At 41.9% G+C, this 16,587-nt stretch overlaps 1 protein-coding gene across 5 annotated transcripts in view; it reads left to right on the top strand.

Annotated features, from left to right (window-relative positions):
• Positions 1-15,527, top strand: part of Bnc2 (basonuclin 2) — a 329,157-nt gene extending 313,630 nt beyond the window's left edge. For 4 of the 5 annotated variants that reach the window (XM_004631723.3, XM_023715849.1, XM_004631722.2 and 1 more), the window contains one exon: positions 13,819-14,622. In XM_004631723.3, coding sequence (XP_004631780.1) covers positions 13,819-14,479 — 661 coding nt within the window. In that variant the 3' untranslated portion in view covers positions 14,480-14,622. Of the gene's footprint in view, positions 1-13,818 lie in introns of all 5 variants that reach the window. The other variant, XM_023715850.1, reaches the window with a different exon arrangement.
• The last annotated feature ends 1,060 nt before the right edge of the window (positions 15,528-16,587 follow it).

The raw sequence follows: 16,587 nt of genomic DNA, 5'->3' as shown, positions 1-16,587 counted from the left end.
AAAGGCCACATGAGTACCCTATGCTTAGTGCTTTCATTTGTACCCAGCTGCCAGAAAGCACGTGTTCTTTTGTGCTTACATCCTAATATAAAAGGAAGGTCTGTCGACGTACTGTTGATTTGTATGAAGACACATTTTGATAGTGGGAATATATCAGTCTTTATTTTTATTCTCAGTAGCCAAGAGCTTAGCCAGTGACCAGCCATGTCCCACTGATTAAGCAGAATATTCTGGGTAAGAGCAGTACAGATGTGTTCAGTCTTGCAGAAGATGACAAGGATAGTTGGGATGTTGCATTTGAGGAAAATTATCACCTATACCTCATTTTTTATGGTCATTTTTTAATCCTCTTTGAAATTTTTCTCTTTAAAACTACATAAATCTTTGGATCCCAGATTTAACATTTTAAACTTTAATATTTTTAGTTTTGACATGTTTGTCAAGAAAAGGGTTCTTCTTTAAGTCTCTGATGTGGGTTAGTGATGTGAGGTCAGTTTCCATAAATACCAGAAACCGTGATGCTGTGAGATTATCACCCTCTTTCTGTATCTCGGCAGGGTGGGCTGTGGAACTTACTCTTATCACTGTTTGAGCCTCCTGCCTGCATATCTGCATACTGTCCCCTGCGCATGCGTCTTTACCACAGAGCCTCTTGGATTGCCCTTCTGATCAAACCCTTAGGCTTGCTTTTTCCTCTCTCCCCACTTTGACTGTGTTCATCACAAGAAGCCCCAGGAGTCTGGGTTGCTCTTTCCTCTTGTCCATTGGCTATGAAGCAAAGACACAGTTTCTACCTTTTCTTGTGCCGGCAGACTTCTCCAAAGAAGCCCTTCATCTTAATCCCACGGTCCTCAAGCTCATTTCTTTTCCCTCCCTAGGGTCTCAGTTTCACGCAGCCTTGATTCCAAACACTGTCCTCTTTGTACAGTTGAAGTATTTGAAACATTTTGGGTGGAGGCTGATGTGTGTAAAGTCCAGCGACTGCCTGTGAGAAAGCTGACAGAATTGCTGTCTTCCCCGCTCCTCCCCCTCTTCCTCCTCCTCCCCCTCCTCCTCCCCCTACCTCTCTCCCTGCTCCTCCTCCTCCCTCCTCCCCTTTTCCTCCTGTCCCCCCTCTGGTCCTCATCTGTAGGATTAGGACACCCTAAGGGAGTAGTGTGCACGCTCCCTGGGCTTCTTCCAAAGCAGGTCGCCATGAAGGAGCTGTGGTTTCAGACTCCAGATAAGCATATTAGTAAGATAGAAATGGAAATAAATCAAATCCTTTGTTGTGGGCTTGACAGAAAAAAAAATGCCAGGTCTTTACTTATGCTTGATTTTTATAATATCAAATTGAAAACTTTTTGAAAAGCAACAGTGTTGTTTTCTCGTGACAAAAAGGGAGGTGAGACAAACGCAGGTTTATTGGGCTGAGGATTCCGAGCAGTCCAGCCAGTGCTGTTCTGTTCTGTGCAGCTAGTTGTAGCTGAGTGTAGGTTCTGATGCCAAGAGGACCATCCCACACTGATGACAGAGAGCAGAAAGCCGATGTACACGGTCCAGTCAGCCTGAGCGCTAGTTGGCTGTTAGAATAATTTGCATTCTGAGTGAGAGAAGTGAAAAGTACATAATTTTCTCTGTAAAGAACTCTGATGTTCTCGATTGCTAAGTGTTCAGTGTAGGTTGGTATAATACTATACAGTGTTAGATTTTGAAAATCCTTTCTTTATCCTTTAATTTTTCTGCTGCTGAGCTACACTTCTGCCAGGGAACAGGAAGCTGGCCTTTAGTTTTGAGTAGGCAACGTATGAAACATTTGCTGAGCAGAAGAAATTCTGGCTTAGCTGACCTGGACCCATAATCTTGATAAGGGAAATTTTCTTGACGGTAGCATCATAGTCAGAGTTAGCTGGCTTAGTTCACCTTTGGTGAGTTCTCATCCTCTGACTGAATATTTAATCTCAGGAAGGTGACTGGCCCATGACCCACCTGTATTTAAGGAATGTCAGTGTATCAGTTACATTTGGTTTTTATTGCATGGGGGGAAATAAATATTCTTCTATCCTCTTAACATTTTCCATTATTAAAATTTACTTCTGTTTGTTTTTGTGATGGCCAGTTTTAAAACTCCCTTGATGAAACTGAAGGCTTTGCACACAGAACTACAGCCCGTGTGGAAAGAAGGGTTTCTATTTGTTATCCTTCATGAGTTTCATAACCCTTATTCCTCTGTTCTCCTGCTAATTGCTAAGATTTGCCCTAAGTTTTCTCAGAAAGGTGAGTGTATCTGTTTGATTTTTCAAGGCATATCAAAGGTGATCCATCCACATGAATAGATACAAAAAAATAATATTTGTTTAGGGTGCTTTATAAATAAATACAAGGCAACATAGGTGCCAGGTGTGAATCTTCTCTTTGGCTGCTAGCTCAATCAGTCCAGATTTAAACATGTAAACTTCTTGATTTGTACAGAACAAGACATCTGTATTTGGTTTATTAAAACCTGCTGATGTCTCCAGAACTATATTTGTTCATAGATAGGCCTCTAGGTAGCTGTATCTGAAAAGCAGAAACGTGTAGCTTTTGCTTCTCTTAGTACCTGACTCCCAGCTCTGTACAGGTGTGTGAGAATAAATTAACATGAGCTGCCTCCGACGAGCCACCGCATGCATTAGCAGCAGAGGTGAAGAGGTGAGAACATGCTACCTGCCTCCTGTTAGCACCTTCTCAACGTACAGCCTTCATCTTTTCCGTCATCCTCTATGTTTGGAAACTTAGAACTTTTCTAGAGAGAGCTTTTCAATACATACACATGATTCGCCAGGCAGTACCTCTAAGAAATGAGCCACTTAGCACCAATTCAAGATAACCGCTCTACTGGTATGTTTGCCTAATATAATTAGCTGTCAAATATAGTGCGTTAGTCCTCACCAAGTTCAATAGGAGCACTTTTTAAGGGATCATCTGTTTCATTTTCTGGTTTTTTTTTCTTTTTGTTTTGTTTTGCTTTTGTTCAGCAAAACTACAACTGCATTTTACAATCCTTTTAGGAAGTACAACTATTAAAGAAGAGATTTTTTTTTTCCCTCTTTCTACTCTACTTGATTTCACAATAGAGCTAGCAGATCAGTAGGCCTTTTGTACTTATCTTCATTACTTACCATCAAAGCAAACAAACAGAATAAATCCCTCCTAAGTAATTGCTAGTTGTGGCCTCCTCAAGCAAAAACTTTGGTAGAAAGATAAACTTTGGTGTCATTCGTGTCCCTGGGGTTCTTTTTATACACTGGGAGGAGAGCAGTGAGCAAAACGGCCTCCTTGTATCGCGAGCAGCAGCGACTCCGTCAAGCCTGAAGTGAGCCTCCGATCTTCCTAATAACCTCCTGCTGGCCCAGCTGGATGCAAGACAAGCTCATTTAAGCCTCTGCTGACCTTTCACTCCGCCACTACAAGAACTACACCCATCACTGCCGGTGTCTTCCAAACTGTGCACCAGACAGACAGCGGAGCTTAACCGCCGTGAATCGTGCCCTTCGCATGATGCAGAGGATTTTTACAAATTTCTGTTGATGGTGGTTAACACTGAATCTCCCCTGGCTGTTTCCTTTTGCACTGCTCAAATGTGATGCTCCCACCTCCTCCTTATGTTTACCTTTTCTAGAAAAGACTACTGTTCCCAGCAGCATGTTCTCAAAAATTCTGGGGCAGAAATATTAGAAAAGAAGGCCCACACTGAGTGGCCTGGCACTGGGTTTCTTGATGGCATCACCTGAGAAAGATTGTTTTCCTGATCGCCATCTCTGTCTGGCCCACCAGAGCCAGTTGTGCCCTCTGACAGACTTACTATGAGCCTTCCGATGGGTAATTTCATTTGAGGTACTTGTCTCTTGTAGACAGTCGGAGCTTTTCTTTTTCCCACCACAAAACAGGAGTAAGCCTGCACACACGTGGTGTGCGTGCCCGTGTGAGACTCGGGGTGAGTCCATCCCCTGGAGGGTAAAGACTTTTCCAGTCCTTCTGCTGTAAGTAATCGTTTGCTGTTTACTAAGAGGAAGAGGACTTGCTTTCTCTGTCTGAATTTCATACTGCAAGTTGAGCCATGAAGCAGTTCAGTTTTTTTAAAGCCTACTCAGAAATAATTTAGTGTTTTGGCCATAAGACTCCCACAAGCTTCAAATAAATGAATATGGCAGAATATGAAAGGAGTTTATACTTGCCAAAACATCAGTGTCATAAAAAGGGATTCGGCGACTTTGATTCTCAAGTGCCAAGATATGTGTGCACGCGGGCTCAGAGGAAGAAAGGACACTGGAGAGAAAGGGCAGCTTCTCTTCAGTCACTTCCCATAAACTGCACTTCTGAAAAATACCTAGATTTTATGTTCTAAGGCAAGCTGCTCGAATTAAAACTGGAGTTGTAAATTTTTGGTAAGAAGCTGTTTTGCCTGAAGTGTTAGTGATTTTAATTCTAGTAGTTTATGGAGTTTATTACTTCTTTTATTAACTAGGGGGGAAAATGTTACCCACTTCCAGTTTAATTCTGTTTTCTTGCTTGCTCGAATTTTTACTTTACCTTGGGAAAAAAGGCAGGTGATTACACTGGAACATACATAAATGCTGTTGAATAATCTACCCGAGTTATCAGCAGCTACTCAGAAATTACACTCACAGTCTCAGCTGAATGTTCCCACATAATGTATATGTCTGTTTTTGCATAAACACCCACATAAATAAGAACAAAAGGCAGATCATCTCTAATTGCCAGAAGAGACATCTCCATCTTGGAAAATGATGTATGAATCACTTACTACCTTGATGAAAAATGGGAAGATGTAAGCAAAATGAGCTGGATTTGGAGGGTGAGAAGGGCAGGCCTTCAGGAGGAAGCTGCCGGGTCAGCTGCTGGCTCGCAGGGCTGCCCCAGCTCTGCTGTCTTTTCAGTGTGCTGTGTCACTGAGGGGGCACTGGTGGGTCAGTTCCCTCACTAGTAATTGTGTTTTACAGACTTCTAAAGCAATTGGTTCAGTCAGTCCCAATTCAATAAAAGTGGAGAGCAAGAGAGAGAGCACTTTTGTTCTATTTTTTACTTGAAATTATTTCATTCAGCAGTCTGTCTTTTTTATTACCAGGACTTGACATTAGCACTCCAAGCTATATTAGCATCCATTTCAGCAGTTCAGTAATGGTATTAAAAAAACACTTAACTTCAACGGTGAATGGTTGTGTGACAGTACCATAAAAAATCCACATTAAAAAAAAAAACTTATGTATTTGTCCCAGCAAATTATTTTTCACTTGTTTAACCACTTCAAAACTCTGTTCTCATGACAGGTATTCACGAGCACCTTCCTGTCCCCGTAACAGTCAGCAGTGGTGTTCTGTGGATTAGGCAGTTGGGGAAAGAGGACAGGAAACCCAGTGGTGAGAAAGTAGGTAAAGAAGCTGTTTGCCCTGTAGTTAGATTACCTTCCATTCATCAGCAGAGATGGAGTTGGCAACCTCAGAGCACCCAAGGTAAAATTCTTGGATTCTCATGCATGACTGGGATTTGATTTTGAACCCAACACTCTAAACTTGGGAGCAGAGCCTAACTACTTTGGCACTGTGTTGTGCTCATAAATGGCTACATTAGGTTCTAAATTTTGATTAAACATTCAGTAATTAATCAATGGTAGACATGAAGCAGTTGGCAAGGTCCAGAGCTGCAAAATGTTTAAGACATAAAACATTACGAAGTAATTAGAATATGCTCCTTCAAGAGAAGGATTGCCTTCAATAAAGGGGTAAATGATAGCATCCTGTTTATTGTGGACGTAGGCAGCCAGAGCAATATGATAAACTGCTGGAGATACACATATCAGTAATCATCTACATTATTAGTACCATTAATCATAATTCCAAAAATATGACAGCAGCAGCCAACTTTTTGACCAATTTCGCTCCTGCCTGTTGGCCATTATAACTTCACTAATAGGCTGCAGAGCTCCTGTGCGTGGCAGTTTGCATTGAGAATGGAAGGTTAATTATATTTGAGCTGCTGATTTCTTCTCTCCTTGGAAAAAGCTTAGCATTTTGACAATCCCAGGAGTTCACCACTGTTAAACCAGTAAAAGTACTTTATTGAAATTTTCTTTGTTGGTCAGGATGAGGAGATGCTTGAAATGAGATATAAGCACCAGGCTGGGACAGCTGCTAATGTTTCTTGCTTCAAAGCAATCTTTGGGCAGTAAGATGAACTCTTTGATTCTTTAGATCACTTTACTCTCCTGAAAAAGTTCGTGCAATAAAAAAGTTGCATGCTGTACAGTGATGCACCGAGGAATCCACAAGATTAGTGTGACTGATGACACATAGTGTCCACTAGGACGTGAGGAGTAATTAGTGACATCAGGAGAAACACGCATTGCTTTAATACAGAATCCTGTGCTTCCCACATGCCTGTGGAAATAAAAACTTAAGCGAACTTCACAAAAATAATTTAAAGGTAAAAAGCGAAATGATGGTTGGTAGCATACAAGGGGCTTTGCTGATTGGCTGTTTGAAGTTTCAGCGTTTCTGCTGTAGCATTACTGAATCATGTTCATTCTTTCTGTTCAGGTGTTTTTAGTAGTCTAATGTTCCATACGACACTAGATGAGCCTTAGCTAAATAATATTAATTGCTGTGCAGAATTTTGTTTCTTCCTCTGAGGAAGTTACATCCATAATGTAATCTTTCAGGAAGATCATAAACTAACTGTGGTAGGGATATGAAACACTTTGGGATGTCCCTTCTTAGGAGGTATTGTAACATGATCCTAGTAATTGATGTTCTGTGTTCTACTCACTAGGCAAGAAAGCTTTTAAAATGGAAGGCAAATTTGAGTATGAAGAGAAAACCTCATTCCTACCATTTGGGAAATACATTTTCTGAACTCTTTATTCAAGTTAGACTATAAAACAAAGACTAGGGGCCCGGGGATGTATCTCAGTGGCCCAGCACCTGCCCAGCAAGTGCGGGGTCCCAAGTTCTATTATCGGTACCTAAAAATACAACAAGGACTGGAAGGCGTTTCTTCCTCCAGAAACTTGTACCTTGGATTTCTCAGAATGCCCTGAGAGGTGCTGGGGTTCCTGCTTTGTTTTTTCTTCCCCAGCAATAGCAGTAAACTGAGCAATGTATGGCCTGCTTAGTGGAGAAACTCTCCAAATGCGCTGGAAACATAACCCCAGATGGGATGGAGCAGCAGGTCCTGTGGGCTGGGTGCGCGCCTGCGGGGCTGGGTGCGCGCCTGCGAGGCTGGGTGCGGCGCGTGCTTTACAGCAGTGACGCGCTAGGCCGCAGGACTGGAGGCTCTGCAGGCCCTGCTGCCCTGAGCAGCCAGCCTGCACGTCTTCCGTCTACCAATCTGCCTTCCCAAAAGCCATCACGATATTAACATTTTTATGCATTCCACAGCAATGACAAATTGTTTTCTAACTGTAGCACCAGATTTAGTATGCGAAAGACATGTTTGCTTCTGCCAACAAACCAATAATTCTCACTAACATCTTCAGAGTTACAACATTTATAAAGTTGCAAAGTGGCGTAAACAAACCATCTGTTTGGCTTTTCCATATATGTCATGCTTTCTTATTAGCATATTACGATTCATTTAGTAAACAAATTTGGTGATTTTGTTCATGTCAAAGTTAGATCGGAAGCTTGAAGATGATTAACATTCCGGGGACAGGCACATTAATACATTGCTTCCTCTGCAAAGTTAAATGGCTTCTCAGGAGAATCGCCCCTTGTTGACAAGATGAGACTGTCAATTTTGTTTGCCTGCCACATTAGGGGCCGTAAGGGGATGGCAGGCTCCGAGAGAGAGGAGTCGTGTAGGCAGCATAATTCACTGTGAATTGAGAAAAGAAGTCTAATTCTGATAAATGGCCGACCCCAACACATCCTACCTGTTATTACAACGGACGGGCCGTATCTGTGCAGTAAATTAGCTAAGCCCCTGAAGAGTTTGGCAGGATCTTATCTTCAAGTGAGTAATTTGAATGTAGAGGGAGCTGTCTGCGTGACCAGTGTGGATGATTTGTTTCATACGGAAAGGGACTGCAAAGACTGGATTTCATACTTTTAATTTGCGAGAATTTGCTTAGCTTTTATTCCTTGCATTTTTTTTTCTTATTTTTTGTACATTTGGTAGTCATCCACTAGACTTATACTGAGTTCTGTTCCTCAGCGAGGGAGAGGTATTCAGCCTTCTGGAGAGAATCTAAATAATAGCTTATTGATTGACTCCAGTTTTGCAGAAATGGGCAGTGTCAAAAATGTCATTTAATTCACAGAGTGCACTACCATTAATAAACAATAATGCAAAAATAAATCTTGAAGCATCATAGTTACCCTTGTAGCAGTTCAGACAAGAACTAATGAGGAGAGGTTTTAAGTTTTCATTTCTGTGTGTTTGAATGTTGGGGCTACCTTTCTGTTCAGTAGTATTACTGATTCTTAGGGACAGTCACACAACACCTGTAAGCCTGGCATCTAGAGCCACCAAGACTGGATATGAATTTCTCCTTCCTGGCTCCTTCCCTCTTCTCATGCGCATATGCAGCTTGCCTTCCCTGTGCAGCTCCATCTGCATGGTTTCCACTGACCACACATGGAAATGATTTTTTTAAAAGAACTGTTTCCGTACCAAACACATATAGACTTCTTTCTTCTTCTTATTTCCTGGCCAAGATACTACATTATTTGCATATCACTTATATTGTGTCAGGTGTTATAAGTAAGTTAGAGACAGTTTAAAGCATGCAGGAAAGTGCCCATAGGTTTTCTGTGATTACTACCTCATTATTTAAGGGACTTAAGTATTTATGGATTTTGGTGAAGAGGTCACAATTGGTCCCCGGACAATCCCAAGGGATCCACATTCATATCCAGACATCTGCTGTGTGTACAACACTATAATCATTCTGTACAGTGTTATTTGAAAATTCTAAATATGTATGTGCATTGAATGGCAAAGTCCAACAGGAAAATAAAGGCAGAAATTGATTCAAAGTAAAGCCTCGATTCCATTTTAATCAAGGCATCGTAATTAATTATCAAGTGTCTTCTTTCAATTCACTAAGTTTAGAATGGCCCAAAACCGATTAAGACTTAGGAATTAGGTGTTGGACAATTCGTGTAAGATCCAGCTTGATTTACTTCCTGCTCACTTCCTGCTTACTCCCAGTCTGATTTTCTAAACCATCATGAAACCCTTTCTTACAGGCAGGTGTACACAAACATGAACATAATTCCTTCCTGTATACCAAAGCCAAATTTAAGAACTCAGAAATAAGCCAGGCTTGGTGATACACGCCTACAATCCCAACACTCTAGGAGGCTGCGGCAGGTGCGTTGGAAGCTCAAGCCCAGCACGGGCCACTTAGTGGCTTAGTGAGACCCTATCTCAAAATAGAAAAATAGAGGGTTAGGGTTGTAGTTCAGTGTGAAAGCTGTGGGTTCAGTCCCCAGTATGAGGAGAAGGGCTCAGAGCAAATTCCTTTTAAAAATGTTATTTTTGTCTTAATTTTTTTTTCTTTTTTACGAAACATTGCTTTAAGTCCAACTGGGCATTTGGACAAGTGGGAAAAGGAGACATGAGAAAAGTCTAATGAAGGACTAGGGTTTAGGTTCCCTTTCTAAAAGGCATTTGTGTTTATGTGACTGCATTTGATGAATTTCATATCTTCTGTGAGAATACGGTAAATTTTCATCAAACAGAAAAGGACTTGTAATTCAGAGACTTTCCACTCAATATTTCAAATTTTTAAAAAAGCTTGGTTTTTCCCCAATCTAAAACCTTAATGGTTTTTACTTTTTATTGTTTCTTGCTTTCGTGATCTTAGTTTTCGGGAGGCTTTTGGTAAATTCACAGTATGCAAAGAGCACAGAGGTTCAGAGGAAATATTTTCAATTCCTCAGTAGCCTTCTTCAGAGGGCTTCGCACACTGGTTCTCTAGACTCGGCGCCTCATGTGCCTCACTGAAATGTTGGTGGAGTTGGGATGGCCCTTTGCTTTGTAGCATCGTCTGCTCTTGCTTCTGCCTTGGATTTTTGTGTTCTTTCTTTTTGCAGTATATTTTGGGAAGAAACTTCTTTAAGACTCCTGGGTCTGACCAGTCAAAAGCAAATAATTGTACTTTCTCCTGTGCACAGATTATTCTATTTGATCTGTAGGATACACATAGTTTAATTACTGTACATGTATTTAGTTTGTATTCTTGAAAATAGCCTTCTTGGAAGGAAATTTCAGATCAGTACCTTTCTGTCTGCAGACTCATCTTTTCTCTCTGTCCCAGTCTGCTTTTTAGGCTTTGTTTTGGTGTCTTTTCCTTCTGTAAGAGAACTTTGCCTCCATACATGAATATCATCTATCTCATCAGAGCTCGTAGAAACAGCTTTCATTTTGTTTACGTTCTTACAAACTACAAGGAATTCTAATTCAGATTAGATTTTTGTTCAGGATTATTCTTTTGTGAAGAGAAATGTAGACAAGACTGAATTACTTTATTTGTAGAAAGAAGTTACTCTCGGAAACTCCAAATTGATGGTTTTATAGATTCATTTTCCCGCTGTATCTCTCTGCCCTTCTAGGTCTAGTAGGATCTCCGCTCTACACTGATTTTCAGTAGGTGAGGCTGCTCTGTCTCTCTTGTTTCATTTCTCCCTTTCTTTTCACTTCTTCAAATTTTGCTGACCCAAATAAACTTGTAATATTCCTCAAATTGCTATTAACCCGAGGTCTTCGTACGTCACGAGAACAATGCTTTATGACAGCTAATGGTTAGCGTTGAGTGCCTGGAGAGTCCAGCGGTAGGCCTTTGTTACCATCAGCATGCCCCTTGCACCGTCCCTGGAAGCTGAGCTCTGCACTCTCGAAGGGTAGGGTCCAGTCATCTCTGAAGCTTGTCTCTTCCTCTGCGCTCACATTTCTTCTCCAGCTCCGTCAGACAATGAGTTTGTTGGAAAATCCCGAAGCCCGGTATCATGAGAATAAACTAGCAGGCTTTCCACAGCCCACTCTACCTAGCCCACTTCAGGTGTTTTGCATATGGCATTTGGGAGGATTATTAAACAAAAATGAAATAGATTAAGAAATGAACATAAAGGAATCAATTCTCTTGAACTGTGGTTGCATAATGGAAATCGACTACCATGAATGAACTCGTGTACTGAAGTTATGAACAGCAGAGCTAATGCACTGCCAGGAGTTCATCTTTATTATTGCATTACACCTGAATCAATTGATAAAGTAGCTTTTTTTTAAAATGAGGGATGGCACTTAATTGAATAAAAGTCAATGTAATTATATTAGCAGAGGCCAACAGTACTGCTGACAGCGGAAAAGGGACACACTGTTGAGCAGAGTGCCAGAGCTGGTCTACACATTTCTGCACATCGTTTGCTTGACAGATATTGAGGGCTGGTACATCATCTAATTAGATTACAGATTTTTACTGCTGTAAGTGAGAAATGAAGAAAAAAGTCTCCTCCTGCCAACCTAGCAGTGGCAATGTGTAATTTCACAAGTTGTTTTAGGAATGAGGTGTCCATCCGGGTGATCAGTGTGTCCTTTGGCCAGTGTTAATTTATTCCTCTTCATTCGGCATGTTTTAATGTGACCGCTGTGTATCTGTTGCTGTTTTCTCAGCACTGACCCTAGGACGTGTCCCTGAGTCGTGTGGGCAGCAGCGTAGCGTGCTAGAGTGCGGTCACAGCACAGTGCATGTGAACGTGAGAAAGGGGAGGGTGTTGAGAATGATACAGAGAGGGATAGGATTTCGTGAGCTGCTCATTGGCAGGTTGGCAGATTGCTTTTATCAATAGAATAACAGTCCACGCATAGCATAGGTGTTTCCACATTCTTGCTCTAACCGCAGTGATGCGCGTGCACGTCACGGTAAAGGCGTCACAGGAGGCATTTCACGCACCCCACTTGGCAACTTGCATTTGGAGTCATCTCCCATCCGATACCAAGAAACCAAGGAATGACTGTGTCTGAGCAGGGGCCAGGGGACAGCTTCCGTTCACCATTTGCATACCCTCGCACTGCATGCGTCTGCTCGGCATTCATTTATGGGTGATGATGATACTGTGAATCTTGTTTATCTTAATTTGATTTATGATTTTTGGATTATGCAGCTGAAAATCACCAAGACAGCATATGAGATGACCCCTTATGACAGAAAATTATTTTGTGATCAAAACATTTTAAATCCCATTTTATTGTTTGTTTCTTTAAACCAGATGTCATCCATCCATCCATGTTTTCTCTCTCTCTCTCTCTCTCTCTCTCTCTCTCTCTCTCTCTCTCTCTCTCTCTCTCTCTCTGTCTCTTATTCTTGCTTTCTTTTGTGATCGATTTAGCAAAAGATTAGAAAGCTGATCTTATTATCACAAGGTAAGCTCAGCCTTCCCAAGCGCAGTGTGGAGAGGGCTGTGCCCTCTGCCCCTGGAACCCCAAGTGCTATATATTGTCTTGTGTGGAAAGGTGGAGAAGTGGTTCCCACCTTTCTTGTCTCTGAGGCACATACCTCTCAGCCGTCTGGAGGAAATAGTAACCATGATTGTTACCAAATAGAGTGGCTAGTCTTGGTGTTCTGTACTTTCAAATTATGAATGTCTGCTGGACTTTATACTGACGGTTCAGGTCATCCTGCTGCCGCAGTTACTATTCCAAGACATAGAGCTTCTGTACCAGTATTGAGAAGCTTTATTTGCCTGTTGATGGGCTTATTTTGGGAAGGGTAGCATTCAATTTAGGCACCCATAAACATCTGAGCCTTGGCCACTGGAGAGAGGTATATGCCCAAGAGCACTTTAAAAATAAATGGGGGATGTAAATGTAATGTTTTCAAATAAATAATGACATCAGGCTTTGTAAATCATAATGTCCCTGTGATGCTCTGGGACAAACCTTGTCTTATGTTTTTTAACACAAGCAAAACATTCAGTGAACAAAGTAAAAGTTTTGCTTGTATAAGAAGTATTGGTTCCAGTTGTTAAAATCCAGGGCTTACTGCCCTTGATCATTTATGTGCTTATTGTATCATAATCTTATCCCTTTAGGTTTTTTCTATTGTTTAATGTAATTTTTAAAGAGTGGGTGGGTTGTATTTTTTAAAAAAATTACACCTTTGTTTTAAGAATTTTAAAATAGGACTATTTGAAGAAAACATTTCAATAATAAAATGTAGCAACTTCTGGAAAATACATTGTGGCTGCTGGATTCTACTGAGATCTCAGATCCTTAAGTTGTTCTAGAGTCTTAACTCTAAAGTACTTAATGCTAAAGTACTGACAAAGCCAAATTTTTCTTGAAAGTTGAAATGTACAAGATTGGGGAATGAAGATTTTATTAATTTTAATAAAATCTGTTATCTAGATCATTTCCTTTTAGATATTTTTATACCTCAATACAGTGCTTACTGTTTTTGAGATAAATCTGGGCTTCCTATTCAGATAAGCGAGACAGTTTCTTCTCCTTTATTCTGTCGACTGCACGTGCTCTAAAATGCCTTCTGTGAGGCCCTTGGAGGTCGACACAGTGGCAGAGGAACAGTGACGGGAAACTGAGGAAAGGGGCGTGGGTTTGCCCTCACCCGACCATTGGCTATTTCACTCTTAAAAGTTAGTTAATGGGTCGTTTCCCTCACTTCCAGATCCCGAGGACGTAGCACGATGCTTGCTTTTATAATGGTGTAAAATGAATGTGCTTACTTGGTGCCGGGGGAAAGCCGAATCAATTTTAAAGTGCTCTCCGTTTTCTCCCCCGCCCGCTCCCTGCGCACCTACCCCTTTCCTCTTGTTTTCCTAGACACAGTGCCAACATAAATCTACATCGTAAACTGTTGACCAAAGAACTCGATGACATGGGCCTGGACTCATCGCAGCCCTCCCTTAGCAAGGACCTCCGGGATGAATTTTTGGTGAAGATCTATGGTGCCCAGCACCCTCTGGGGCTCGACGTCAGGGACGATGCGTCCTCTCCCGCAGGGACTGAAGACTCCCACCTGAACGGGTACGGGCGCGGCGTGGCGGAGGACTACATGGTCCTCGACTTGAGCACCACGTCCAGCCTGCAGTCCAGCAGCAGCATCCACTCCTCGCGGGAGTCTGACGCGGGCAGCGACGAGGGGATTCTTCTTGACGACCTTGATGGCGCGAGTGACAGCGGGGAGTCAGTGCACAAGGCCGAGGCCCCAGCCCTGCCTGGCGGCCTCGGCGCCGACGTGGCAGGAGCGCTCATGTTCAGCAGCCTGTCTGGGAGCAATGGCGGGATCATGTGCAACATCTGCCACAAAATGTACAGCAACAAGGGGACGCTGCGGGTACACTACAAAACCGTGCATTTGCGTGAGATGCACAAGTGCAAAGTCCCAGGCTGCAACATGATGTTCTCCTCTGTGCGCAGCCGGAACCGGCACAGTCAGAACCCTAATCTCCACAAAAACATTCCCTTCGCTTCCATAGATTAGTCCCAGAACGGACGCTCCGAATGCCAGCTCTCACCAGGTGGCCTACGTGTTTGAACTGCCGTTGTCAGTGTGCGTGTGCGCGTACGTCGGCAAGTGTGCACGTGTGTGTAGGTATGTACACCTCCATGTCTACACACACACGTACACATTTTCTTTAGATAAAAAAGATAAACACTAGGTGCTTTTGAATTTTTTTCTTTTTCCTTTATAGTTTTGGGAAAGAGGTGAAATCTTTAATTTGGGGGTGAAAAATAGTACCCCTTTAAACATACACAGGTCCAAGTGTGCATCAAGCCCCAATTTTGATAGAATAATTCATGATCTCCTCCAAGGAGACAGTTTGTTGTACCCATGACTGTTGCCTGCAAAAAATAAAAGGGAGAAAAGAAAAAAGAGACAGAGGAACTTCGCAGAGTTGTCTTTTGTGAACTTTTAAGGTTTTGAGAGAATCTTCAAACAAGCATGGCAGATTCACCTGTAAATACTTGGCCTTGAGAGGCCGATGGTGTAAAGCAGTTGTATTGACGGTTGTTTAACTCTTTTAATTTTTACAGTTACATCCAGCTGTTAGATATGCAGGAAAAAAATAGTTTGCTGGCTAGCTCTGTTCATTTATGTTAGCATTAATGCACATTTTTTTTAAAAAAGAAACCACAGTCTTGTTTTTACTACCTGTTAGATATAGTGGTAAAGAGGTGCTGGCATGCTTCACAGCACAGATCTGAGTTTTTAAAATGTCCTGTACTAGTACATAAATCCAGTCATGCACTTTTTTTCCTCCACTACAAGGGGATGTGTAATATCCGTGCTTCTTTTTTCTCCTTAAACTGTTGCCATACTTCAGTAAGTGTCTTTAAAAAAAAAAAAAAATCCACTTGTATAAAAATGGTCTGGTCAGTATAGGGCATGAATGCCAAACAGAAGTATTAGTGTTAACACAAAACTGCCAACTTTGCACAAGTTTCCAGAAAAGAAAATACAATTAGTCACTCAACATAACCGCAGGCCAATTTGTCGGCCACCAGAAAACCGCTTAAAAAAAAAAAAACACCTCGGTGAGTCTTTCAAGTGCCGAATGTTATTAGAATCAACACTGCATCCTTCTTGCTTATATGCTAAGTTACATAAAAGGAAAATAAGACTGTGTGGTGTGAAACAGCCAGGGCATTGCTTCTTCAGAGGCAGGATAACATTGCAGGATACAAAAGCCCAAATGAGTCACGATGGAACAAAGCTGAATACAGTAGACAAGTTGAACACTCATTCCCAAGGCCCAGACCATTGAAAAGAAAGCAGAAGTCTGAATCGGGTCGGTCTGTTGTATGGCTGTCTCATTTGTCACAAATTCTGCAGTAGCGTGACGATTCAGTCCTGGTCGATAGACAGAATCAGAAGCCGCTTCCCGGCGCAGTGCTCGGGAGCTCTGGACACGTGTGCGAAACTTGAATTGAGCAGCGCTCCTTCCGAGAGGGGCAGGAGGGTTCCAGATAGAATCGAGGCGCGGTGTTGCATGTTCCCCACATGAATTGATCAGAGAGAAATGAAAGCAAGCCTGAAACAAGCCACTGAGAGTGAGAAAGAGGGGGGAGACTGCTCCAATCCTTTTTTGTTTTGTTTTGTTTCCGATGTTTACACGTGCTGCCTGAGCTGGTTAGCCGCATCGGCAGCCTCAGCTACCACAACATACTGACTAAAGGATGGTGTCGACTCAGTTCCAGTCCGCAGCCAGAACCATTAGGGTGTGCAGCGCAGACTGCGTTTTGTTGTCTTTTTTTTTTTAAGTAGAGGGAGGGAAAGATAAACAAGGACTGTTTTGTCAACCAGTGCACAGTGTAAGGAGAATGTATTTGCTTTCTGCATATAACAGCCTCAAACATTTCGCCCAGGAGTCTAAAAGTTAGAGATACCCCTTTGTTTAAACCTTTTGTGTTACTCCCATATTCCATGTTTTGTAATAATTTTCTTTTTGTGTTCATATCAGCATTCAATTCCGTTAAATTTGCCAAAGGAAACTGTTAATATGTTTCTGTTGTTATTCCTGTAGGATTTATTGTACCTCACAGTATTTATTGTTTCCAAAAGCATCATTTGTTGAGGATTCAGTATTT

This window comes from Octodon degus, unplaced genomic scaffold (genome assembly GCF_000260255.1).
Source record: "Octodon degus isolate 3935 unplaced genomic scaffold, OctDeg1.0 scaffold00044, whole genome shotgun sequence".
NCBI lineage: Eukaryota > Metazoa > Chordata > Mammalia > Rodentia > Octodontidae > Octodon > Octodon degus.
The sequence above is the reverse complement of the archived record's forward strand: the minus strand, read 5'-3'. Positions and strand labels throughout refer to the sequence as shown.